The sequence below is a fragment of the Sceloporus occidentalis genome, unplaced genomic scaffold (genome assembly GCF_023333645.1).
Source record: "Sceloporus occidentalis isolate IW3139 unplaced genomic scaffold, rSceOcc1.0.p SCAF_136, whole genome shotgun sequence".
Classification (NCBI taxonomy): domain Eukaryota; kingdom Metazoa; phylum Chordata; class Lepidosauria; order Squamata; family Phrynosomatidae; genus Sceloporus; species Sceloporus occidentalis.
In genome coordinates, this window is record NW_028317116.1 from 2,065,297 (window position 1) to 2,092,517 (window position 27,221).

At 36.8% G+C, this 27,221-nt stretch overlaps 1 protein-coding gene across 1 annotated transcript in view; it reads right to left on the minus strand.

The window, feature by feature from the left end:
• The window catches only part of LOC149281308 (contactin-associated protein-like 5), a 105,921-nt gene that overhangs the window by 46,225 nt on the left and 32,475 nt on the right, over nucleotides 1-27,221 (minus strand). Inside the window, exons 5-10 of the mRNA XM_089499492.1 lie at nucleotides 22,902-23,105; nucleotides 18,649-18,833; nucleotides 14,129-14,272; nucleotides 10,553-10,817; nucleotides 7,544-7,693; nucleotides 3,982-4,153 (exon numbers count right to left, since the gene is read on the minus strand). Coding sequence (XP_089355618.1) covers nucleotides 3,982-4,153; nucleotides 7,544-7,693; nucleotides 10,553-10,817; nucleotides 14,129-14,272; nucleotides 18,649-18,833; nucleotides 22,902-23,105 — 1,120 coding nt within the window. The remainder of the gene's footprint in view (nucleotides 1-3,981; nucleotides 4,154-7,543; nucleotides 7,694-10,552; nucleotides 10,818-14,128; nucleotides 14,273-18,648; nucleotides 18,834-22,901; nucleotides 23,106-27,221) is intronic.

Consider the following 27,221-nt stretch of genomic DNA (forward strand, 5'->3'; position numbering starts at 1 on the left):
CTCGTCTTAGATTCAGGAGCCGTATGTCTATCCCATGCATGTTTAATCCCCTCACTGTATTACCCTCTACCACCTCTGCTGGGAGGCTGTTCCACTTATCTACTGCCTTCTTAGCAAACCAGGGACAGACAATGGAAAGGATGTTACCAAATCTTCTGTCATTATGTTATTAAATATGTAATTAAATATGATGTGTTGTAGTCACAAAACTTTTTTTTACTCTTTTTTTCTTCTACAAAAATACATTTTATTAAACTGAATTCTCCGGTTGCCGTTTAATAAATCTGGGAAAAGTTTGCAACGCTCCGTACTGGTGTCCTGCTGACTCAAATAACACTTTCTGCACAGAATAATTTTAAAGGCAATTGTCCCCAACGATTGAAAAAATATTTTTTCCGTCCGCGCTCGTGAAATAAATCTAATACTTGTATAGACCTTTAGAGACTCTGCATTTTAACACACGTGTGCAAAGGGCCGCAACACAAATGCACGAGCACGTGAAATGATTGCTGAGCGTAAATACGGAAGGACTTTTCAACGATTTCGGTAAAAGGGTTGCCCCTTAACAAAGGACAGTTAACAAAAATTGTAAACAAATAATCATGGATGTTATTAAAAAAAATCCGGATGGTAAAATGAGAGGTGGATAATTGGAACAGCCTCCCAGCAGAAGTGGTAGAAGGTAATACAGTGAGGGGATTAAACATGCATGGGATAGACATACGGCTCCTGAATCTAAGACGAGACCAACGACTGACTAAGGTTTGAGTCTTTACAGCAGGAGAAACGGACGACTAGACGGAGGCCGACGGGTGCCGATCTGCCGGCAGGGTCTGGTTTCAAACAAATTCTTATTTTTTATGCAGAAAAAAAAAATAAGTTTGAGTTCCAACTCATTGTTCCAACTTTAAAGTTCAAACAAAAAGAAAACCCCACAGGGTGCGCTCCAAAATCACCTAAAAATAGAAAAAAAAGACGATATAAGTGAAAATAAATAAATACGGATCAAATGGAAAGTTCCAGCAGGTTCTGCGTACGAGGTAATACAGGGATGTGTTATTTAGAACTCGGCGGCTCCCTGTATGAGTTACTCCCGGAGCCGGATTTTAAATCTTTTAAAACTGAAAAGCACATGGGGTGTAATTAAGTTTAATCTTGACTTTTTTTGATAAAGTTCCGTACATGCTGCGGGATCAGAAATTCAATCTCCCTGAATTGCCGGCAAATCCCCTAACTGCGAGAATTTATTATATTTCCTCCGAAATACCCAAGACTGCGGCTTTCTGCTGAGTCCCGGCCTCGTCGAATCTTGTTTCTACAGGCGGTAGGTATTTATCAACAGAGCACAATACCCAAAATATTGTTCGGAATGACACTTCAACTCCGAGCTTCAGCGGAGGCGGAAAAAAACAACAAAAAAAACACAACATTTATTTAGAGAACAAAAAAAAAAATGTAATAATAAAAAAAAAAGAATCAACATTCTATTATAGAATTCTGGCATCTGCTGGGAAAACGGCGGCACCTCCAAAAGGTGGCATAAAAGCTTCCCAAAATAAAGTCAAATCTGTTAAATTATATGTGTTTTACACTCGGAACAAAACCTGCTCTGTGCATTATTTCCAGATCCTTGACGATTTGCTAAAATTCTGTGTGATTTAGAAATGTGAACCCCGCTGTTTATCTTACAATCAACAAATTTACAGATTTATTATTATTACTATTTTTTTTTTTTTTACGGCACTTAAGTTTGGCTGCTGCTGTTACCTCTGAGGAGGATACCCCGGCGTACAGAATCAATGAAGGTGGTCTCTATGAAAAACAAGGTTGCTTTGGGTAAGTGCCCTATACAAAATGTATTTTTCACACTTAAAAATCATTTTAATGTGCCCTATTGCGGGGTATTTGTGTAAGTGGGCGGGGCATTTAGAAGAAGAATAATGGGGTTTATTTACCCCGTTTAATTTATAAAGCCGCTCCCTGCTGTTTCTATACACATTATCGGGGCTTTTAGGGCAGTAGAACCCTGCGATACCCTCATACCCAGCAAACATTCTGACCTCCTAGAAAAGAGGGCAACAGGGGAGAAGAAAGGGGCATCAGGGGAGGAAAGAGGGGGCATTAGGGAGGAAAGGTGAATAAAGGGAAGAGAGAGGATGTTACAGGGTCACCGTACCCAAGGCTGGGTACCCCTGTTTGAGGGCTGAGGAATCACCAGTCAGTCCCTCATACGGATCGCACTCAGCTATCCACGGATCATCCAGACCACCATTCGTAGTAAACCAAGAAGAACTTCTTTATTACAAACACACAGAACTTATATACAATCTCAATGCAATGTGTACCGAACCCAACCCCCAATCCCATCACTCACATCCCATCACAAATCCCGTCAGTATACAGGGGATGTATCAGGTGAGGGGATTAAGGGATACAATGGGTTCCCCCACCTGTGTTATCCCCCCTGTAGTGCGGGTGCCGTCTGGGCAGACAGGGCTGTGTTGGCTGATTAAGAGCCCCAGCCAGATTATAGGATCGTCTCTTTGAAGGCTGGGGCTGAATCCACATCAGTCTCTGGGCCGGTTACACAATAAACACAATATAATATAGCTAGCCTGGCCCTGTCACAGAGGAGCATTAGGAGAGGAAAGGAGCAGAGGGGAAGAAAGAAAGACAACAGGGGAGAAAAGAGGGTCATGGAGATTTGGGGTTCATAGAAGGACTGGCCTAATAAAACGGGACACTTCAAAGGTATACATATTTTTGTACTATATAGTTTAGTAATTTTTTTTTAAAATAAACAGTAAAATAAATCTAAAAATGATTTAGATAAAGTAGAACAATCAAAAAGCAAACAATTAAAAATTGAGATTGTTTTTTAACCATTTGACATCCCATTGGCATTGAAAGTGTTAACAAACTCCCAGTGCTTTCTCATAGGTTTCTGATCAAAAAAAATTCTGCTTTCTTCTACAACAAAGTGCTCAATCAGAGGTTTATTCAGAATAAACGACGTCGTCAGAAACTCTTTAATTAAGGTGCCATTCACAGGACTCCACTGGATCGCTTTACAGACAGATATCATTTCCCTGGTTCTGTACATTTTAGTAAATTGCCTTTACTTATTCATGCCACTTATGCAAACGCTGAGATGTTTTTGTTTTTAGTTTTTTTTAAATATGCCGGATAATAAACCGCCGAATAACACATCCATATCTTCTCATGGTTAACGTTTACAGAGAAAAGGTCTTTGCTTTGTCGCAAATGGAGATCTATCAACAAAACCGAGACAACGACCAAACAAATAGAAACAAATAATTATATATATTTTTTTTTATTATTATTCAGTTTTGAATTTTAATTGCTAGTATAATTGGAATTCTATGTATTTGTCAGTTTTAACCGCAGGGGTTAGTGTGATTGTGTGGTCTTTATGCTCTGAAACATGTTACGCAAACTGAACTGATGTTGGAACCACGTAGGAGGTGCTCCTTAAGCTAAGGAATCTGATATTGGGTACTTGCAAAGTACTTTAACCCCTTAATGCATTGTTTTCAATGGGTTTAGGGACCACCCACTGTCTTTAAGGGGTTAATACTCATTCTATGCGGAGGATCCTGCCTGGGAGACTGGAGCATCTATAATGTAAGGAACGTTACGCCATTCTATGTAGATAACATCAATTGTAACATTATTCTTTGTTAGGAAATGACTTTAACGCAAGATATTTTATGGGTAGAAAGGAACAGCCCGTTACCCTACGTCCGGATATTTTAATGTAAAAATTTTAGGGAAAAAAACACAAAAGAGACATTCATCCCTGTAAGAATAATCGCTGTGGTCACGACGACTGAGTAGGATTGATGGCGAGTAACACTTCCTTTAAAAGGTACTCAAATTGCTGAAGGTGCAGACACAAGGGCATATGGATACATTTGTATTAAATGCATTGCTGAGTCTACAAAGAAGGGGTCGAATTACCTGTCTCTGATGCCACAAGTATCGATCTGCAAATCGCTGAAATTCCCCACGGAGCCTCGCTGGACTAATATGAGGTCTTTGAGCCGGTTATCAATAAAAATAAGCCTCATGCATCCTTGGAAGGGATCGGTCGGGTTAATACAGGGAGAGTCCGCGGGGCCGTCCGGGCAGCCTATAAAATAGGAAAATAAAAACAATAGATCTCATCAAAGTTTGGATAATGCGTTTATTTTTTTTATGAGCAGCATTGGCGGATGACCCCGAGGTCCCAATATCCCTGATGTCTCCTTTATTACATAAGCTTTGTCCTGAAATGTGAGGTTATGAAGAAAGAAAAAAAAATAAGCAGCGAGATGGTTTTATTTTATTCCTAATATTATGCTTTTTCATTATTTTTTTTCTAAATCTGATCATTCGAGGTCAGAGACTGATTTTATTTTCATTTATTTGTTATTTTATTTTTTTGAGGCTGAAGGACAGAAATATCATTGTTTCTATTAAGTAAAAAGTCAACCTTTAGAACAGGATATTTGAAAGAAAAAAAAATGGAAATATATTAAACTTAATGAAGATGCTACTAATGAAGAAGAAGAAGAGGAAGAAGACGAGGAAGGAGAAAAAGGTGAAGAAGGAGTTAAATTAGTTTTTCAACATATTTTGCCCTAAAAAGGATTTCTGTTTAGAAGGCAGGGACATTTTTTTTATTTTTTTCAAGGTTTTTACATTAAAAACATTCAAAAAGCTTAAATTAAAATAACCATGGCTTGTGTGCTTTGTTACTATGTTAACTCGGGGAAGCTGAGATCGGTGGCAGCCTGTGGCAGAGCCAGCGTTGTCTGATACATTTCCCTCAACCAATCAACAATAAGAAGCAACTTAACAATAGGGGAGAGATAACTTAATTGGAGATCTCCAATGGGATTGAAAAATGCATGTTACAGGCCAGGTTTAGCTCTTTTTGCTGGAGAGTTTTACTGGGATTGGCAATAACACATAATTAAATAAAAGAGACCAAAGCTACAAAATCTTCTGAAAATTCTCACTTTAGTAAATAAACCCCAGTCTAAAAACCAGATTTTCTCAGAATGAATGGAAGTGAGCGAGGTTACCCCTAAACCACAGAACATTTGCCACCGCCATTAAAAAATGATTAAATCCCATGTTATATATCCCACATCCCGGGGAACCTGAGATGGTATGGTCCGACCTCTCATTTGGACAGTAAAGGCATCTAGAAGACATCTCTTTATTAATTCCTTTCTTCTTTTTCTTTCTTGGTTGATACATTAATGTTACTCATTTGTGAGTCATTCTTCTTCAGAAAAAATGTTATCTCAACTTTAGAAAAGATAACATGAATTATTATAAAAGCAAAGTATTTCTGGAAAGTGATTCACGGAACGATTTGCACTTCATTCCAATGAAAACTAGACTTGGGCACCAGGGGGCTCTTCGTGTTCGTCTTCGTGCTCGTCTTCGGGGAAAAAAAAATCTTCGTATTCCGCGAATATTCGCCCGTTCCTGTCTTCTCTTCGGGCGAATATTCGTTTTTTCTTCGTTTTTTCCGGTTAAGGGGTTAATACGGGGTTAACGCAGCTCTGGCGCCAGTACTTTAAATGTGTGTATCAGCAACTCCATTGGTCGCCAGCAGGGGGCCTCCTGTTGTCGACCAATGATCACAGTACCATATATAGCTAATATATTCTGGGGCAGAATATTCTGCTACTCAGTGTAAAACCAACAGAGGGCAGCATTCTGTCCGATGATATATTAGCCATATGTGGCAGTGTGTTAATTTTCATTTATTAATTATTTAAATAAAATATATTTCCATGATCCGCTGGTCTCCCCGCTGCAACAGTTAAATGTCCGCACTCACGGACATTAATTTTGTCGAATTTACAAACTCTTTTTTTCTATTTATTTTGGGTTTTTTTGTATTAAACTGTTAGACGAAAGGATCATGGGAATAAATGCAAATGAGCACACGGCCCCATATGGCTTATATATCTTTGGACAGAATGCTGCCCTCTGTTGGTTTTACATTAAGTAGCATATGTTTGAAATCCAAAGTTATTCTGCTACTCAACGTAAAACCAACAGAGGGCAGCATTCTGTCCGAAGATATATTAGCCATATGTGGCAGTGTGTTCATTTTCATTTATTAATTATTTAAATAAAATATATTTCCATGATCCGCTGGTCTCCCCGCTGCAACAGTTAAATGTCCGCACTCGCGGACATTAATTTTGTCGAACTTCCAAACTCTTTTTTTCTATTTATTTAGGGGTTTTTTTGTATTAAACTGTTAGACTATGGCTAATATATCTTTGGACAGAATGCTGCCCTCTGTTGGTTTTACGTCGAGTAGCAGAATAACTTTGGATTTCAAACATATGCTACTTAATGTAAAACCAACAGAGGGCAGCATTCTGTCCAAAGATATATAAGCCATATGGGGCCGTGAGCTCATTTGCATTTTTTCCCATGATCCTTTCGTCTAACAGTTTAATACAAAAAAACCCCAAAATAAATAGAAAAAAAGAGTTTGGAAGTTCGACAAAATTAATGTCCGCGAGTGCGGACATTTAACTGTTGCAGCGGGGAGACCAGCGGATCATGGAAATATATTTTATTTAAATAATTAATAAATGAAAATGAACACACTGCCACATATGGCTAATATATCTTCGGACAGAATGCTGCCCTCTGTTGGTTTTACACCGAGTAGCAGAATAACTTTGGATTTCAAGCATATGCTACTTAATTTAAAACCAACAGAGGGCAGCATTGTGTCCGAAGTTATAGTAAGTTATTTATGCTAAGTTAAATGTCTGTACCGGCGACTTTGTTGGTCGCTGGCACTGACATTTAACTGACACAGCGGGGAGACCACTGGTGTCTCTGCTGTGTCAGTTAAATGTCCGTACCGGCGACTTTGTTGGTCGCTGGCACGGACTTTTAACTGTTGCAGCAGGGTCCCAGGTTATTTTTTTTTTTCTGCCTAGCAACTAGTGGTAAGGGGCCGTGCGAGTGAGCCTATTGGTCGCTTGCACAGCCCTTTACCCTACGGATTTCTGCTCCCGTTATCCAACGCAGCATCGCAGGGGTTAACGGGAGCGGAAATCCCGCGATGCTGTGAAGATAAGGTAAGTTAGATGGGGAAGGGACCGGGGAGAATAGTAGACGAAGGCGAAGATTCTTCGTGTGTGAGTCTTCGTCTTCGCCTACGTTTTACCGGCACTGTCTTCTCTTCTTCATGTCTTCGGAACGAACACGAAAACGCACTCTTCGTGTTCGTTTTCATGTTCGCCCGAAGACGAATGCACAAGTCTAATGAAAACAATCGACAGAATTACCTGTAACAAAGGATGCAGAATATGTCATAAATGGATGCCTGTTATCAGAAGCGCCGTATTATAAATGGAACACCACAAACATGCGGGGCCCTAGTTTTGGTTCTACGCCAGGAACCTGGTGGCCCTTTAATCAAGCTCCAGAAGCCCAATTAACTTTGGCCACCAGTAGCCTTCGCCATCATTTAAATCAAAGAAAGCCTCACCTCCGAAGTAGTATTTGCTCCCTGAGTAAATCTGTACAGGAACGTCAACGTGGACAGGAGATGTGGCCCCGTTATCCAGAGTCAGGGTGATGCGATGTCGCCTTGCGTTGATGGTCACCGTGTGCCATTGACCGTCATTTAAACCGCTGCCTGTAAAATTGAGGCTGACATTAAAACGATTGCCAATTATTGGAGGAAAAAGAGCAATTTCAACTGCGCAGAAACCTAGTTCACAAATCCACTAACAAGAAAATTGTATTATTGGGGCTCACGGGACCAAAAGTCACCCAAAATTAATGATATTGATGTTTTTGACAATGTAGGTGTTCAAACAAAACAAAAAAAAAAAGCACCATTCCGGCAACTTTGAACTTTTTAGTGTTTAAACTGTCTAGATGTCTTTGTAGAGAGGAAGATCTAAAGGAAGATACAGATGGGTCGCCGTCAATTCCACGGATTCCCGAACAATTGAAAGCAATCACTGAATTTTTATTTTTTTTGAAGTTTTCACTTTGAAAAGCCATCAGCTCTTATCTGCCCTTGTACCTTCTGTTCTTCCTTATCACTTACAGTGTTTCACATTCTATCTTTACTGTCTCAAATTTCATGAACCAATGGACTCGAACAATGTCATTTAACACAATGTATTTTAATAAATCCCGAAGATCCCACTGGAAATATAAGAAGCCAATGCTTGTTCAGGGTAACTCCGTCATGAACAATGCAATGTGCGGAATCAACTAGAAATCTGAGAAATTCATTAGTTGTTTTTTTTAGGGTTGCCAGATAAGATCCTTAGGTAATGGAATTTCCCAATCTGTTTGTATTTTTATGCACTTTTTTATCCAAGAGTGAAAAAAGAGTGGATTAAAATATGGACTGTAACCGGGAGCCATGTTTATTCCTTTATTCCGCTTTAGGGAATTTGAGGGGAACGGGCTGTCTTGTCTTGCCCCAAGATCATATGTTGAAATGTGACATATATTCCATATATGTGGAATTAGATCATGTTTAAGGAGGATGATGTTCATCCATTATTGTTTGAACAGAAATGTTTGTCGTTATGTAAAAATGTATCAATGTCTATATGTGGGAACTGACCAAGAATCCTCAAAGAAGGAGAACAAGAGGCCATAATCTAAAGCGAGAAGGTCAGAGTAGAGAAAACACAAAGTATGATAAAAGGTGGCTGAATATTGCTTAAAGCCAGGTGTGAACTAACCACATGCTTAGAAAAAGATGAGTTGAGACGTCTTCAGTGATGAAACCTTTCTGGCCAAAAGAGGAGCTGCAAGTCCTCAGGTATGAGAGAGGAACCATAAAGTCGTGTGGATTTTGGGCATACACAGAAGTAAAGAGGTTCCTGATTTAAAGAAATGACATCACGTGGAAAGTGTCTGAGCTTTGAAAGTCACTAAATGTATCATGCGATGGTTCATGGACAATGTGAGAAGGGGTTGATGGCAATTAGTGATGGAGAGCCTAGTTAGAGATGTAGACTTTGCTGAATACCAAGGCATGGTTGGCCTGCATTTCATAAGGAATGGGAAGAACCAGAGGGGGAGAAGAAGAAACAAATTAAGACACATCTACCCTAATGGGTAAAAAGGCATTTTCTTGAAGTTATGATTGACAGCTGGGATACCAAGAGCCTCTTAATCAGCCAGGTATCGGCACGATACCCAAAGGTCAGAGGCATAACAAGTACAAAGTATAAATCATATGTATTTATTTTCTTTATAGACCGGTCAAAGCTTAGAATCCAAATCAGTGCCGGTCAGAAAAAGATTGCTTTTATTTCCGCCAGACAACCAGAGCAGAGAACACGGAACGTTGGACTATGATTCATAACAGACGGCTTTTCGTTTTGTCACCAGAACAAACATTGTGAACATATAAAAGCCATAAGCAATCTGTTCACCCGTAGATAAAACCACTCCATTACATACCGGATAATGAGCCATGTTATCTAATGTCTCCATGACTTGTTAATCCCTTCGGTAATTAAACAGTTAATACCTACTCCGCTTTTTTACCCTTTTTTACTACCTTTTTTATCAACAAGCAGAAGATGCGGATCACTTACAAGCCAAGAAAGAACAAATACTACTTTTTGCAAGAGCATTAACTGAATAGAATGAAAAGATCCCAAATGTATCCGCTCATGACCCGGATCATCAGAGGAGTCACCCGAGTTACCCAAAATGTATCAGTAAGTAAATAGTATTCTCTGCCCATTCATTTCTAGGTTGTAACATCCAGGCCCTGAAAACCTCGAATTAATACAATAATCCCTTAAAACCGCCAATGAATGCAAATAATCCCTGAAAACCTCTAATTAATATAAATAATCCCTGGAAAACCACTAATTAATACAAATAATGCTAATTATACAATCTTTGCAGAAATTTGCTTGTTTTTAAATCTATTTACTGTATCACCAGAGGGAACACTTTCTGCAAAGTACTTGATCCACTGTAACAATGAGGGTAATTTAATAAAATAACATTAAAAACGCTAACATTGAAAGGAAAGGAACATTAATTTAACGAATAACTTTACATTTTCTTATGTTTGCTAAAAATATGTTACAAAAGGGCCCTCTTTTAGTTTAAGGCTTTCATGGTACAATGAAGCCTTTTGTCTCTTGGATAGTCTGGAACCCTCAAAGAACCTACTAGAACATGGCAACAATGTTATTCATTGGGAGTCAGGGCCGCCATTATATATTATTGGGGCCAGTGCTTATTCCAACCAAAAACCACCATTAACTACATAATACATGTTTATTTAGACCCCCGAACTGGAAAATTTAGGAAAAATAATCCGTCAGGTAAAGAAAGAACAAGAAAGACTTGGAGAGAAGATCTTGGAAAGCGACATACGACATAAATCTAATCCGAGGGCTTTGTCTCAAATTTCCCTGTTCATGTAGTATTTAGCCAAGTGTGTTAAACATATAAAAATTTAAATAAATGTATTTTTGAAACAATTGACCAGTTGGTTTACCTGTGCTGATTGGAAGAATGTTATCCATATCCCTCTGGATCTCAAGGAGTAGCTTTCCAGAAAACAGTTGGAGGACCAGGACACCAGAGCCTCCAGAAAGCTGAGTGGACAGCAGAAGTCCGTCACCGTTCCAGGTACGAAACTGGAAGCTCACGGAAAGTCCATCTAACTGCGATATACCGGGCAGGAGCAGATAGCTGGTGCTGGAGCGGATAAAGGTAATGGGTACGATATGGGGCTCCGAGCAAGAAAATGTTACATTGCCCTGGAAGAAAAAGAGAAAAAACGGAAAAAATCAACATATTATTTAATTTGACTTTTAATGCACTAATCAATACTTTATGAGATTTAAAAAATGAACCAAAAAGTAGGAATTCCTGCAGGAATACTTGAAAATACCCTGTTTTCACGAAGCCTCCACAAGTGTGGGAATTGTAGATATCCACTAGGTAACATTGTAACACAAGTAATAACTTCCGTAAAAGATGCACCAATCTCTGCGTAAGAAGGAAAGTAAAATAAATAATAATTTGATCCACCATTATTCCCGGGTAATAGACTTTCATTAGAGTGTCTAACCGTGTGATTAAGATCAAGCCATTCTATTCTAGTGATTAGGCTAAAATAACAGAGAGAGAGCTCCATGCGAATGCCTGAAATCATTATATTATGCCTAAACTTCAACCATTTTAATGAAAAAAGTGCAATATTTTGGAAAATTTATTTCAAAACTGGTAATAAAAGAAGTTGCTGGGACTTCTTCTTTAAAGATACTACAAGCTGGAGCCTTGATTTGGATAAGAGCAGGATTAGAGACTATTCACAGCTCAGCAGCAAAATGTCACATAATAGTCCTCCTGCTTTGGCTGTTGATTGCTCCTGGGCTGTAAGCACATAATCCATCACCCCGGCCTTTGAGGCGTCTAATCAGAAAGACGGCTTCTATTTGGAGGCGCTAGAGGGTTGTGTAACCAGGGCCGGCCCAAGGCAAAATGCCACCTGGGGCGAATTTTAAAATGCCGCCCCCCCCTTATCTACCCTTCCTCTCCCTCCGTCCCTGCCGCCCCCCCCATTATCCTACCCTCCCCCCCCTTGTACTTACCTTTCAGCAATCCTGCGGCGAGTCTCCCTGTTTGAGGAAATCTTCCGGCACTCAGCATTACAAGCCGGCACCGAGACCGAACAGGGAGACTCGCCGCAGAGGAGAGTGAGAGGGGCGCCGAGCCGGTACTGACAGCTTGGTAAGCGAAAACCACTCGGCGCCCCTCTCTCTCTCTTTCGCTTTAAAAAAAAAAAAAAAAAAGGGCTTGGGGCGGCAAAGTGCCCCCCTTCAAAAGTGCCGCCTGGAGCGGTTGCCCCACTCGGCTCCATTGTCGGGCCGGCCCTGTGTGTAACAGTGTTACAAGAGCATCATATGCACAATGCTGAAAATGCACCTGAGCTTGATACGTATAAAGGAATTAGCAGCCTCTCAGCAGAAGTGGTAGAGGGTAATACAGTGAGGGGATTAAACATGCATGGGATAGGCATACGGCTCCTGAATCTAAGACGAGACCAACCACTGATGAAGGTTTGAGTCTTTACAGCAGGAGAAACTGATAACTAGATGGGGGCCGAATGGGGCCGATCTGCCGGGAGGTTCTAGGTTTCTTTACATATTTGTATTGCAGTCCCTGGTGGTTTTTCAAGTAAAACACCTTTAAAAGTTTCAGGTAGAGGCCCAAAATCATTATGTCCGAGCCCTGCAGGACCCCATTGTAAAAAAACAATTAACACATTCAGAACAATTGATTATGTTATATAAAGTCATCTGTATTTAAATAAAATATGTTTATTCTAATTTCAGCTGCAGTCCCATCGAATGCCCCACTACCTGAAATAAGAAAGGGGCTAATAATTTGTAATATATATATATATATATATATATATATATATATATATATATATATATATATATATATATATGGTAATAAAAAAATATAAAAAAATAATTATACAATTATGATACTCTAAAAAAAAGGTTTTATATTATTATATTATTTTGTAAGTAAATCCAGGACCCATTAGACCATCTGGTTTATTTTGGAAGTTTCATATCACGATTAATTATATATATGTGTGGTCTGGCTTATGTTGAGAAAATATATATATTTTTTTAATTTGATTGGTTTAATAAATGTTTACTATATATAGTTATTTTATTTTATTTTATTATTTTTGTACTCACTAATTCTATAAAGTTATTTTTACTGGAAGGTCTTCCTCTATTCGAATCGCTCTGCTCCGCTGGACGTGCATTTTTATGTCACCGAGACATCTTCCCTTTACCGATCATCACAACGGAGAAAGAAAATAAAGCGTCTTTTGTTCGCCGCCGAAATGAAAAAGGCATGAGGCTGAACAATGGTTTCCCGAAAACTGTTTGTTCTTACAGATTTTTGAATTATTCACAAACAAATTTCACAATGCTTACTCTGATTGATAAGCGCTGGAAGAAGAAAGGGTACTTTAATAGCCCCCCCACCTCTCACCTTTAATCACATGTCTCTTCGCACCCACACGGTTTGGCCTCCATGTGAATAAAAGTCACGCCACGTGCGCAAAGGTTTTTTTTTTCTTCTTCTATGATGTCGTAATTAAAAGTGACAACTCGTAGCGCTGCAGCAGAAAACTTCTTCGCATTTCCATTAAATGTAAAGATTGCCTGCTCTCCTACTGTTTCTGAGATTGGCTGCCGCCTTACAGTCCGCGGCACATTTCTGTGCAAAGCGGTAATAGCGATGTTCTCATTTTCTCTTTTTAGCTTAGGAATGATTTTTTTCCCCCCCTGTAATAGGCGACTTGAGATCTGACGTTGTTCTTAAATTGGAAATGCTATTGTCTCATGCGAGTCGTGTGCCAGGGCGCCTCTGCAACCACGCTATGTAACCACACTCTGAACTCAAAGGGTTAAACGCATCTTACGCATGTGCTGCTACATGATATGCTGTATGTCTAACGGATTTACTAGTCAATTTTATCACCCAAACCAAGAAAACGAATGCCGACTCCTCCTAAACATCTACGATCGGCCCCATTCGGCCCCCGTCTAGTCGCCCGTTTCTCCTGCTGTAAAGACTCAAACCTTAATCAGTCGTTGGTCTCGTCTTAGATTCAGGAGCCGTATGTCTATCCCATGCATGTTTAATACCCTCACTGTATTACCCTCTACCACTTCTGCTGGGAGGCTGTTCTGCGTATCTACTACCCTCTCAGTAAAGTAAAGACCGTTGCTTGGAATCCATTTTTAAATTGTATTTTTGTTCTCCTTTGTAATATGTATTTTGCAATTGTCTACCTGCCTATGTAAACACAATGTGAGTTTATCGAACGTATTGTAGAAAAAAATATAAAAAGTAAAAAAAAAAAATATATATTGACAGAGAGACGGCAGTGAGGAGGGTTGAGGGGAGAGTGTATGGGGGGAGGAAGCGAGAGAGATAATACCAGGTATTGTGGTTAGAAGCAGATGACGCAGCAGATTATACTGGTAATTATTATAATGACATGGTTGAACAGAAAACATTATTTTCTTACCACAATGTAGATCTGAGGTTTGCGTCTCTTGGCCAGATCAATAATATTCACTCCGTTATAATAAAGATTTTCTATGCAGCCGTGAAAATTCCTTCTCAGGAACGTCCCCGGTTTTCCTGGAACTGGAATCCCTCCAAAACTGAACTTTGGTAAATAAAAAAATAAAAAAAACTTTCCTCATTCTTTTTCTTGTATAATAAATATCAGAATTATAGAGAGGTAAATGTGTTTTTTTCATCAACATCACAATCCATTCAATTCCCCAAATCACGAAATAAAAATAATTATTATTATATTTGACTGTTTATATTATTATAAAATATTATTATTATTAATATTCTGGTTAGAAAAATATGTATTCAATTATGGAGAGAAAAATAGTTCTTACAATTATGGGCAATATTACAGATATAGAAACACTACGGAACCAAATCCTCCCCAAAATGTATTCCTTAAATGTAAAAATATAGAAAGAAAAATAGATAATAGTCATACCTGTAAACTCTCCCGGTATGACCCGGAGTCACAGGTTGAAGACTCATTGTTTGACCACACCCACTATCTGCCCACTTCCCCTCCTACTCCCTGCCCACTTAAGAATGTCTGCTGCTAGCCCCACCCATATGCACAGATAGAACTGCCCCATGGACAGATGGCTCCACCTCCATGAATGGCTAGCCGGGTTACCTTATGAAGCCACTAATGCAGAAAAGGGAGAGCTCTGGGTAGCCTGGAAGTTCTCGGGTACCATAATAGTGTTTTGAATACATTGTAGTCATAGTAAATATTAAAGCTTTTTATGGTAGTTAGTTTGATATACAAAAAAAATTAGCCAGGCACCACCATGTTACCGCCGCACAGTGATTTGTGCAATTGCCGCCATTCCAAGATAAGGAGCACAGATTGGGACAGCCAGCAGTCCAGAACATAAGTCTAGAACCTTTCAGGAACCCAACTGAAACATCTAACCAAAGACTGACAGGATACAAAATAACAGAAAGAATGTTGTCAAATTTGTTACAGATGATACCTAACTAGAGTCCATTGGAGAGTAAGCTCTAAAGAACACTGCCTCTTGTGTATCTTAAAGGTTCCTCCATCAGCCATTATATACTTTGTATTTGCAAAAGCCAATGGCTTAACATCCAACAACTCTTATATTCCTCTGCCCAGAACACCAACGTAAAGAAACCTCCTTTCTCTTGGAGCTTTTTATTTTCACAGATAAGGTTTCTAAAAGACCTTTGATAGAAAAACCTTTACCGGGATAATATTTTGTGCCATTAATAAAATTAGGACTTTTAAATCTCCACCAGCCGTACTTCCGGATCACAAGATGACATTTCCAATCGCCTTTGGTTGTTTAAAAGCAGTAAAGACTATTTACCAAATAAAACATAAATATTACTTCTCCGAAGCCACTGGGATGTGCATCGCTGATCCGAAATAAAATCCACGTTTACTGTCCTTTATGGAGCTTGTAAAAGAGAAAGGGAACACACAATACCATATGTGTACCTGTATTATTATTACTTTACTGATGCGCTATAAAGCTGGGGACATCTAAACTAATCTTTATTGTTCACTGACTTGTGAAATGGTAACCCCCAAAAACATAAAGCAATCCTTCATTTTAAGCAAATGCCAGGGAGATTTATATACCTAGAGCACAGCACAGATTTTATTGCTAAAAAAAAAAAAAAGTATATTTCTACTCGTAAAAATGGAAGCGGAAAAAGGAAACAAAGCCTAAACTATTTTTCTTTCTTTTATCTGTATCTAGATCTTACTGATCACAACTCTAAATAATCATATGTAATGGTATTTATAAATTAAAATAAGTATGTATTATATATACATTAGAAACAGTTAAGTTCAACCAGCCATGCAAGTGTGTCCAGATCCCCTTGATACAAATTTACAAATTGCTACAAGACCAATGCCTATCCTATGTAATAGTATTTCTAAATTCATTAAGGGATACATATGTATTAGAATCCCATCTAGAATGTATCAAGTTGGAGAAGTCATCTTAACTCCCTGTTCTGCATAATTATTCCTCCTCGTTACGTTATCTCTCAGTATTGTTAAGCTGCTGATTGGTTCGGCAGCCTTTCAGAACTTCGGATAACGTTAGCTTATTTTTCCCTGAACTTCTAAACTAAAAAAAAATAATAAATAAATCGCAAGCTATGGATAGTTTTAACAAATTAACTAAGTTACCCTAAAAGCCTTTCCTAATATGGATACATATGACTTTATGGGATCTTATTAAAAAAGTCATTTGTCTAAAGTGTTAAATATACTAATTAAATCTGTGCTTAAACCCCAGGCTTAAACTGTTTTTCAGCGTTCGGATTTCATTGTTATGTAATTTATTGTTGGAACTAATTGCTTTAATTGTATGACTGTTTATTTTTTGTTGGTTAATGCATAATTCCACATAGAATTTCAGAACAATCCTAAAGTACCGTGTGTGGGATTTTGCATTGTTTATAGCGTTGGGCTCGTTCTGTTTCAAAATCACAAATATATCATCAGGCATTGAAAGTCTAATAATTCAGTGATGTCATAATGCAGATACGCTTGTGACTAATAAACATGATATGCCCTACAAGATAATCCAAAAGCAAACCAGAACATGGTTAACCCTAGTGAGCACTGTAATGTCAACAAAGGAACCCATTCAACAAAATCCACTTTAACCCCTTCCAATAACAACTCTCATCATGTATATCCAGTAGCTACAATAATACGGGTTGCTTATCCGTTGGTGTTGTTATTTCTTAAACTAATTGTTGAATTGTGTATTAGGAAATTTGTATCAAAATGTAACAAAGACCAAAAAGCTAAAACCAGTTAATTGACGACAGGTTTGGATCCCGGGGTAATTTGCATCATTGAAGTCTTTTCTCAGTCCAACGTATGGATATTGGAACATTCTTGTCTGTTATTAATTGTTGACGACCCAACGCAGATGTTGAGGTCAGACTCGTCAAAAACTGGCAGTACTCGCCATGCAGAAACACAATCGCAAATCGAGACAACGTACCAAAGGCACCCACACACAAGAACTCAATAAATACAATATTTTATAGAACCTTGGAGATTTATCTTGCCAAAAACTCAGATCCTGAATGTTACTCAATACAACCTCAGCCCAGCGGAAAACATTCACAACCTGCCGCATATAAAAAATGTATACTTTATAAAAACACCAATTGTTACACAAATTCTATGTGGGAACCGTTTCAGTCTGATAAACAAAATTGGAAAAAAAACAGTGTAATAACCTTCAGAATTTTCTGTATTGGCTGAACCTGATATACAATATTGGTATAGTAACAAAAATAAAAAATAAAATAAAAAACTTATAAGAATATTAGTCTGTAGTCAATAAGCCTAGACCAGCCTAGACTGTGTTTTATAAGTCTAGATTATTGTAAAAAAATAATAAATATGAAAACAATACTCAAGGATCCAAGGGATCCAAGTCTCAGGCCACGTAGTCAGGTGCCAACCACTCAACATTCAATACAAATTTAACAAACAATTGGATAGTTACATTCAATTAGGCTAAACAAGCCATAAAAATGTGTCCAGATCCCCTTGATACAAATTTAAACAGCTACAAAACAAGTGCAACCTTTTGATATTACGTTCAAATTCAAATTATGTATTTATTTTACTTTTTAATGGCATGTAAAATTATTTTCTACAGATTACTATAACTACTAGAAAATCTAAACTCAAAAAAGTATCAATCTGTTACCACTTCGGCGAGGTTATTTCAATTGATTGCTATGTAGTTTTTTGTCAGCACTCACAATCTTAATTTAACAAGTGCTAATCTGAGTAATTAAATCTCTAACTAAGATTTTATTTTCACCCCTGCTAAAGCCAATTAAGTTTTATAGTGCCCACTTGGCTGGATTTAACACAGAAAGTAAATCTACCACAACAATCTAATAGGAAATGCATAGATTGCAAAAATAATAGAAAATATTGATACATTATATCTCAGTTATTGAATTCAGACCAATATTCCTAAATGTTTAACCTGCATTTTCCATCATGACTGTGTACCCTATAGACACATTTAAATGGATTTTGCAAATGGGCATGTTTTGTTCTAAAACACAAATTGCACCAATAAAAATATTAATATTGCAGTCATTGACAAATGCAATGTGAAAAAAATTCTAGCACCAAATTTTTGCAATTTTTTTTTCTTCAACAAAATATTCCAGTAATTCAGCACTGAATTTAGAATTATTTTTCTCTAAACTGGAATCGCTTTAGAATTCTTAGTTTTTTTATTTAACACATTTGTGCAGAGCCAAGTTTTATCACAATTTTATAAATGTTAACACATTATATGCTTTTAACTCCCGAGTTATCATAAAAACAGCAGAATTTTGGCAGCTATATTTGCATAAGAGAAGATTTTTGTATAGCACAGCGTGATTTAGCATTGCAGTAGGTAGTGGGGAAAAAAAATTCTAAAACAATAAACACACCTCATAATCTATGTCCAAATCATCGGAATCACCTTTGGTTCGAAAATGCTGGGTGTGTTTGTCGACCGTGAAGTTCACCTGCTTGTTGAATCGTTCTATGGTGACGGAGTGCCAGTGTTGGTCATCCAGGAGACTACCCAATGTCACCACTGTGTGCGTATTCCCAAAACGGCGCTTCGCATCACCTGCCGAACATTACCAAGGGAGCAATAGATTAAAAAAAGGGAAAAAAATACAAATTCCGTCAATATGACCTTTCCATTGTTGATAAAATTATGTGATTGTAGCAATATTTCTAGAGTTTTAATGTAGAAATTATTTTATATATTATTTTTTCTCAATATGCTCCTTCTCTTTTCCAAAGTTCTCATATTTATTAAAAAAAAGAATATTATTGACCCAAAGAGAAATATGGGTCAAGAAGGATTTTGTGTCCAATTTAGGGCAAGAAAGTGGGTGGAAGCTTGTAGCCCCCCCCCCCAGGCTGGAATGATGATGTTGAGGTGGCCCTGGCACTGTAAGGCCTGTGGCCCCCTAATGTCATAGGTGAAGCTGACAGCTAGACATGTGTCGCTACATCTTTAAGCTCATGGCAGCCAGGCATATCCACTTGCCCACCAGGCCAATGCCAGATGGCCAATCCAACCTGATTCATCCCACCAACCTCACAAGGCAAACGTCATGCCTGTATGGGGTCACATGACATATGCTTCCGGGCGATTCTTCCCCAACATTTTCCCCATTTTCAGAAATGGCGATATGATGTCACACATCTACCACAAGCACGTTCATTAAAAATAAAGCCTAATGGCAGAGGCTATCAAAGCGACTGCTCCCAATTTGCAAATGTTCCTACTACATCATGAGAAGAATGAGATCCGGAAAAACTATATATGTATTAAACGGCTGAGAAAATGATTTGGGTTCCTTCCCAATGTATTTCAACGAACATAAGATGGTAGAAAATAATAAAAAAAAGGACAGCAAGGGTTACAAAGATGACATTTAATTGGAAATCGTGTTGTGAAGCCTTAGCGTTTACACAAAAAAAAAGCAAAAGAAAAAAGGAAATGAAAAGATTTTTTTTTTTAAAGTTTAAGAATAGCTGTCACTTCAATAACACAATAAGAAAAAAGTAGGTTTGGACGGGGTATTGTAGCGCGTTTCGTATCTTTTATGGAAAAAAAACTATAGCGCAGCAATCAATGCTCCGGCTCATCGTGTATTTTCTCTCGTTACGTTTCATTAGAAATGATATTCTCAGCTTGCCATTGTGTTCACTTCACATAAACCGCTCTTTATCTGTTCACCTCTCGCTAATTAGATTATAAACTTTCAAGAACACAAAATCCTTCTGACGTTCATCCTTAATCAGCCTGATAGAAAACATCAAACTCGAGAGGTGTCTGAATCCCCATCCGAGGAATAGTAATGTTTGATTCTCTATAGCGGGTCAGTGAGGGTGGAGTACGGTGACTTCTCATTATGCCAATTTCATTATTCCTCCGAAATAATAATGATAACTATTAATAAAGGGCGGAAAAAAAAGAATATTTTGAGTGTTACTGTAGCAGCTCGGTTAAACTGAAAAAGGCTTTATCCACTAAACCCTGAGTTACACCGATAATAGACAGAGCTATATTTTCACCGATCAATCAATTTCCAACTGATATGGAAAACCATTTCCATTTTGTGATAGGATAGGACATTGTCATTGACTGGAACTTTCTTACTTTGTAAAGACAAAGTATCAATCAGACAATAAGAAGAAAAACAAACAACATTTTTTTGTTGATATATAACCAAATTCATGCAAAATTAATTAAAATGTATTATATTGATTAATAATACGTGATATTTTAATGAACTCTTGGAAATCAATTTGTCAATTTGATTATATACATTGGAAGCCAAATACTTTTTTTTCTTTAAACTTCCCCAAAAAATGTAAAACTCTAAAGAAACAAAAGTTATTTTTTCTTTTTCTGGGATACTAACTTTTTATTTTTTTATTTTAATGTAAATTCTACTGTTGAGTACACGGAAATATCTCTGATTACATGAGATTCTTCGGGTGGAAAAAATGTGTCTTCACAAAAAAAACTACAGCAATTTTCAATCATTTAGTGGGTTCAGCTCTAAACAATTTGCTGCTTATGTAATTGCCAGCTGGAAATCATGCATGTAAAGTGGTGTGAAAAGTAAGGAATGAAGACTGGGAATGAAAATATACCTATAAAAATGTACAAAAAAATAAAAATTTATATATAGGAAGTTAATATATTTATATTTTTGTAGTCTCTTTATGTTTCCATAATATAAAAAAAATAAATAAATAAAAACTAAAAACAGCATTAAAAATAAATTAAAAAATGATGGACATTAATACAATTAATTCTCAAAAAAATAAAATAAAATCACGGTTGATTGTTCTCCTCCAAAAGGAAAATTATTATACCTTTGGGGGAAAAAACTAGCAATTTACTGTCCTCAAGTTCTCTTCCTTCACCTCCTCCTCTCTTACAATGGCTGCTTGAACCAATCATCAACAATCAGGAGCTAAATCATATGGCAGAGATAACTCTGGGGAGGAATAATCACCCAGATCCTGGGTACAGGAAGTTTATATTGCTGCCCCCATAATGAACAGAAACATTAGGTTTCAGAAGTTCCTAATCTTCTTTCCCAAAGAAATATGCTTACAAAACACGGATTGGTTATTTGAAGTGCGATATTATGAAAAAAGATAAGGAGAGGAACGGAATTTCTCTGTTTTCTTACTTTTGTGGGCAATTTCTGACATTTAAAGGTTCCCTGTTTATGATACAAAATCTGGAATGTATGAATGTAACAGATGCATTTCAACTGGGGCCTCAAACAATGTACGAGCTAATTACCCGTGACATTTTAACATTAGAACATAGGATTTATGAACACATTGTAGTTGATGTCTTCCAGGAAATGTAATGGAAAAAAAAATCCCAGAGAAACGTCCCACTTTAAATCCAGGAGTAACATTTAGAAAATATAGCTGGTTTTACATTCAATTTAAAAATTAACTCCTTATATGCTTCATCAAAACTTGTAATGGATCCTATAATAAATGTTTTGGGGCCAAAGACTTGTTACAAAAATACATTGTAACAAAGGTAGAAATATTATTTTATATTATATATATATATATTTTTTTTTATTATTCTAAGAAAACTAATTATAAATAACATCTGTGGAATATGCCAATAAAGTGTTAAAATAATATTCTAGAAGATCCATCGTTTTTGTCCTAAAAATACTGAAGAATCGGATCCAATTTTACATGGAATGAAAAAAATGGAGGTAAAGGAACTCACACAGAACTTAAGACAGCTTTTAAAAAAAATAATGCAAAAGGAATAACATAAAAAGAAAATGTGGTAACTTCAAATTAAGTAAAAAGTATAACAAACTGATGAAGAAAATCAGCTTTATGTCAGGAATCTCAGCAGGAGAAAAGAAACAAGTCTAACAGAAAGATATCTGTGTGGGATGAAAGGAAATTAAGGAGCTACAAAGACTATAATGGTCCTGAATAAGTTTAAATAAAATAAATAAAAAAGAAAAACAAATAAAAAGAATAGAGGAAAGAGACATCAACTAAACTTAATGGGAAAAAAAAGAGACAAAGGGGTAGGAACAAAACCTGGGAAATATGGAAAAAATTTAGCCCCTTTATGAAAAAGAGGTTGCGGGGAGTTGCTCACCCTTACAGACATTATACAGAAAGAAGAAAGATGATGAAAGAAGAAGAAAGAAGAAAAAAGGAGAAGGATGTTGGTTAAATCCTACTTTTATTTTAAGAACTAATAGGACTTTTTCTAATACAATTTCCATATGCATGGTCCACCATTTTGTATGAATAATAGATGAAACAATAGAGGAAAACTATTTTTTCCACTTTTATGCAGATTATGTGCCACCATTTAAAATTTATATTTATTTATTATTTTTATATTCAGCAGAAGTACAGTAATACATAGGCTATTTTTTTGTGAATAGTTTCTTGAATAGTTTTTAGAAATTTTTTTACACCATTGGGTTGGGACGGAGAAAGTTTTGTTGACTTAAGTCTCGAAAATTTAAAAGAACATCTACTTTCAAATATTTTTTAAAAAAGAATAAATTTTTTATTTTACATTCACGCCACAAATCACATGTATTAATTTACTTGGCTTTATGCAAACCGTCAACTGCAAATGTGTCCAAGAACCACATACCCAGGTTAATGTAGAGAGAGAGTCTTCCCTTCTGTAGTTCTAGAGTGAGATAGTCCCCGCGTTGTCCTTCTCCGTGTAATAAGACTCCCTCGCTCTGCATGCTCTTGAACTTTAGAGAAATGACGTCTTTAAAGGTACTCATCAACTTTTGATTGAACCTGTACAGGAGCGAGCTCCGGCCGTCAAAGTCCACTACATCCGATTCTAGATAAGCAACAAAGGAGAAATTGACAAACGGTCATGTAAGCAAAGAAGGAAGGTCAATGATAATGCCGTTCGCTTCTCACACAAACAAGCGCAGAGTTATTATCGGACAATATTCTCCAGTCATTGCATTTTCTCCGTTAACTGAATCCCCTTGGCAATGTCAGCCAAAAAATCAATCTTTTTTTTTTTTTTTAGGGGAAAATCAGCTTTCTTGACGCGGCGTCTTCTGGAGAGAAACAATGTTCTGGGTTTCCGCACGAATGGCATCGTATAAATGGCTATATGCGACCCATAATCAAGGCCTGGCTGGCAGCGTATTACTAATATCGGTAATACGTGACGGGGGCGATTCGGTTTATAATCTGGACTTGAATGTTTTTAACTGAACTAAACTAAACTGAACTAAAAAATGATACAATATTAGAATTAGAATATATTAGAATATTAGAGTATAGGAAAATAAACATAAAGCCTAGAAAAGAGAAATGAGTGCACACACATATATATACTGTATATATATATATATATATATATATATATATTCCTGAAAAGAGTATACTTTTATCAAATACACCAAAGCATTGGATGGCAATAAAAAAAGTTAAGATTATCCCGAAATGGTCAATTTTACACCTATATTCAATGTATCTGTAATACTTTTTTTCCTTTCATTTTTATTTTATTTCCTATATTTTCCAAAAATAATAAGCCTCTGTTATTCCTGATTGTGAGGTACATGGGAGCCGCCATCTTGCTGCCACAGGACGTAGTCCACTAAATCCTTCTGACCAGGGCTTCTTAAAACCTAGAGCTGCCCCTAATGATACCGTTAACGATGGAACATGAAGAGATAACAAAGCTTTAAAATTGAAATATAAATAAAGTGTTTATTTTATTTATTTTTTATTCCTTTAATACAAGAAAACACAGTTTCATGAATCTAAGCCATCGTTTGATCTAAGCAATATCTCATATTGAACTATATTATATTGCCTGTCTTCCAAGTAAACGTTCGTATCGAGAAACCTTTTCTGACATATTTAAATTCAGGCCAAGACTAGTTATTAGGTCCCTCGAGGGCCGACCTTTCAAACGGAGAGGGCGAGACGGCAAACATTTTACTGCTGGATTTTAATATCCTCAGATAAAGAGACCCACCGTTACCTGAGTTCTTCTTCCCTAAGCATATGTCAAGATGAGAAATAAAAGCCCCCCGGTGATCCTCGGGTTATCACTCTTTTGTCCCAAGAGTTTCTCGTTATGGGATTACTCGCCGAGGAACACTAATCGCCTGTCATGTCTTATCCTAAACCTTTTGGAAGCCACCATAAATAGATTATATATATAAATATATCGCATATAGTAGACAGAAAGAGCCAGTCGCGGTCTGGGCAATATTCTCAAATATATGTGTATAACTAGGAACTATGTAATGCCAAAAAGAAAAGAAATAAACACCAGATAGTGAACGTGGAAATAAAATATTAAAAAAGTACTTCCTCACTGTACTGCCGCAGCCCGCAATAACACTCCTCTTAGTGTTCAACCACAAGCAACCCAAAAGTAGGCGCGCATGTACATATGTGGAAAGAAAAAATAAACAAAAATAGTGCAAATAATGTGGGATTCAAAGTGCTATATATGCGTGTAGTGTATACACTCACAAAAATATAGATGATCAAGGCTCTTCAGAATAAAATTCTTTCTTTATTTCTTCTTATAACTAAAAGATGAATAAAAAAAGGAGAACGGCCAATAGTGCAATATATTTCTGTAGTTCTTATAGGGAAATAAAAATGCACTTACAAGATGATCGATATTTTCAGGCACTTCAACTGTAAGTCCGAAGTTCAGAATAATAAAGTCCAAAAACAATAGATAGTCCTCGTGGGTAGTCCTCAACGCGTTTCGCCTATCGGCTTCCTCAGGAGAACAATTTCTTTTGGAAAAATTCATAATGTTCGTGGGTGTGGAGCGTCTATTTATGTGTATTGTGTCCGTGTTCCGTGTTCCGTCTTTACTTCCGGGTTTGACGTCAGCGCGTTGTTCCCGTCGTTGCTCGGCAACCATGACGCTTTAATGATTCATCCTTCCTATGTCTACGGCGTCTCCATGCGTCTCCTAGCAATTGGGACGCTGCAAACCTCCTTTCTTTTCGAAAATAGAAGTCCTCTCCCCTTTCTGTTTGCAAGCTCATCGGATCACAGTAGTGGTTCTCGAGCGAAATATCTGAAAAATCTTTAGTGTCGCTCGTACTCAGAATGTTAAATAAAGGAGAGAGGGGATATATTAGGAGTTTTATAATATAAATAGCATAAAATACGGATGGGGAACAGAACCATGGAAGATGGAGAGTAGAAAAAGAGATAGTATATAATGTATATATATGTAAAGATATGGTGTAACAATTTGTCCACAGGGAGACTCATAAAGTAGGTAGGAATGATCGTTAGCTTGTGTAAATATAGAGAGACATTAATATTATTTTATATGATAAATGACTTGATTATTAATTTATTAATTGATAAGAATATATCAAAATCAAAAAAAGAAAATAAAAAATGGATAAAAAGTATGTAGAATGAGGCAAGATTAATGAAATTACATAAAAAATTAATTTAGATAGATTTAAATAAATATGTTTAAATAAATTAATTGATTAAGCTCTATATCTATCTAGTTCCCTTACTAGTTTAAAAGGTCAGTATGTTAAAATATATATATTAAAAGCTATATATTAAATATATATATATATATATATTTTTTTTTTTTTTTTTTTTTTTTTTTTTTTTTTTTATCGGTCAATAAAAGCAAGTATATCTAGATCAGTGTTTAGGCCACCCTTTTTATATGTCTGAAATTTAAAAATCCATTCTGTCTCCTTTTTAGACAGTACTGTATTTATGTCACCTCCCCTCCAGTGTGTTTTTACAAGGTCAATTCCTAGAACTTTGAAGTCTGATAATGAGAACTTTGTGCATGTGTTACAGTGTCTAGGTACACTGTGTTTCATATTTACATTCCGTATTCCCCCTAGATGTTCCAGTATTCTGACTTTAAGTTCTCTTGTAGTGCGTCCAATATACTGTTGGCCGCACTTACATTCTAGTAGATATATCACATTTTTGGTGTTGCAATGGATGAAATGTTTTATTGGGTATTCTTTCCCTGTGTTATTGCATTTAAAAACTGTGATTTTCTTTTGTTGGGTATTGCACGTTCTGCACACTTTACACCTCCCACATTTATGGAAACCTGGAGATTTGTCCACTAGAAAGTTCTGATGTTCTTTCCTTTCATCTTCATTAGGTAGTAAACTGGGTGCCAGAATAGTTCTTAAATTAGCTAGTTTTTTGTATATAATTTTTGGTTTGTCTGGGAGATGACCCTGTAATATCTCATCTTCCTTTAGAATAGGCCAGCATCTACTTAGTGCTTTCTTGATTTGGGGTGCTCTATCATTATATTGAGTTAGGAAGGAAAACTCGTACCCGTCTTTATTTTTTTGTTTTTTGTTGTGGTTAATAAATTCTTCCCTTCTTTTTTTCTGTATATTGTCAAAACTGTCTATCAAAAGATCTTTTGGATAGTTTCTTTCTTCGAATTTATCTAATAGAAGGTGGCTTTGGGTCATAAAGTCTTCATCATTGGTACAGTTTCTACGTACTCTAGTGATTTGTCCCTTGGGTATGTTTCTAAGCCAACTGGGGTGGTGGCGGCTAGAGAAATCAATAAAACCATTGCCATCTGTGGGCTTAAAAAAAGTTTTGGTGTTTATTTTATTGTCTCTAATGAAGAGGGTAAGGTCTAAAAAATCTATTTGTTGTTTGTCAATACTTGATGTGAAGTGTAGATTATATTCATTACGGTTGATATATGCTATAAAATTATGTAAGTTTTGAACATCACCTTGCCATATTATAAGTATGATAATTTCAGACAATATTCACCTAGATCGACAACGTCAGTATGGCAAAACAAAGATAGCAATAAACCACACACTTCTAATGACTTCAAGAAGTCTTTTTTAGACAGGGAGCAATCCCGAAATACCAGACATACACAGATAGATCATTCTCATTATCCAACATTCCAGGACAGAGAGAGGAATTT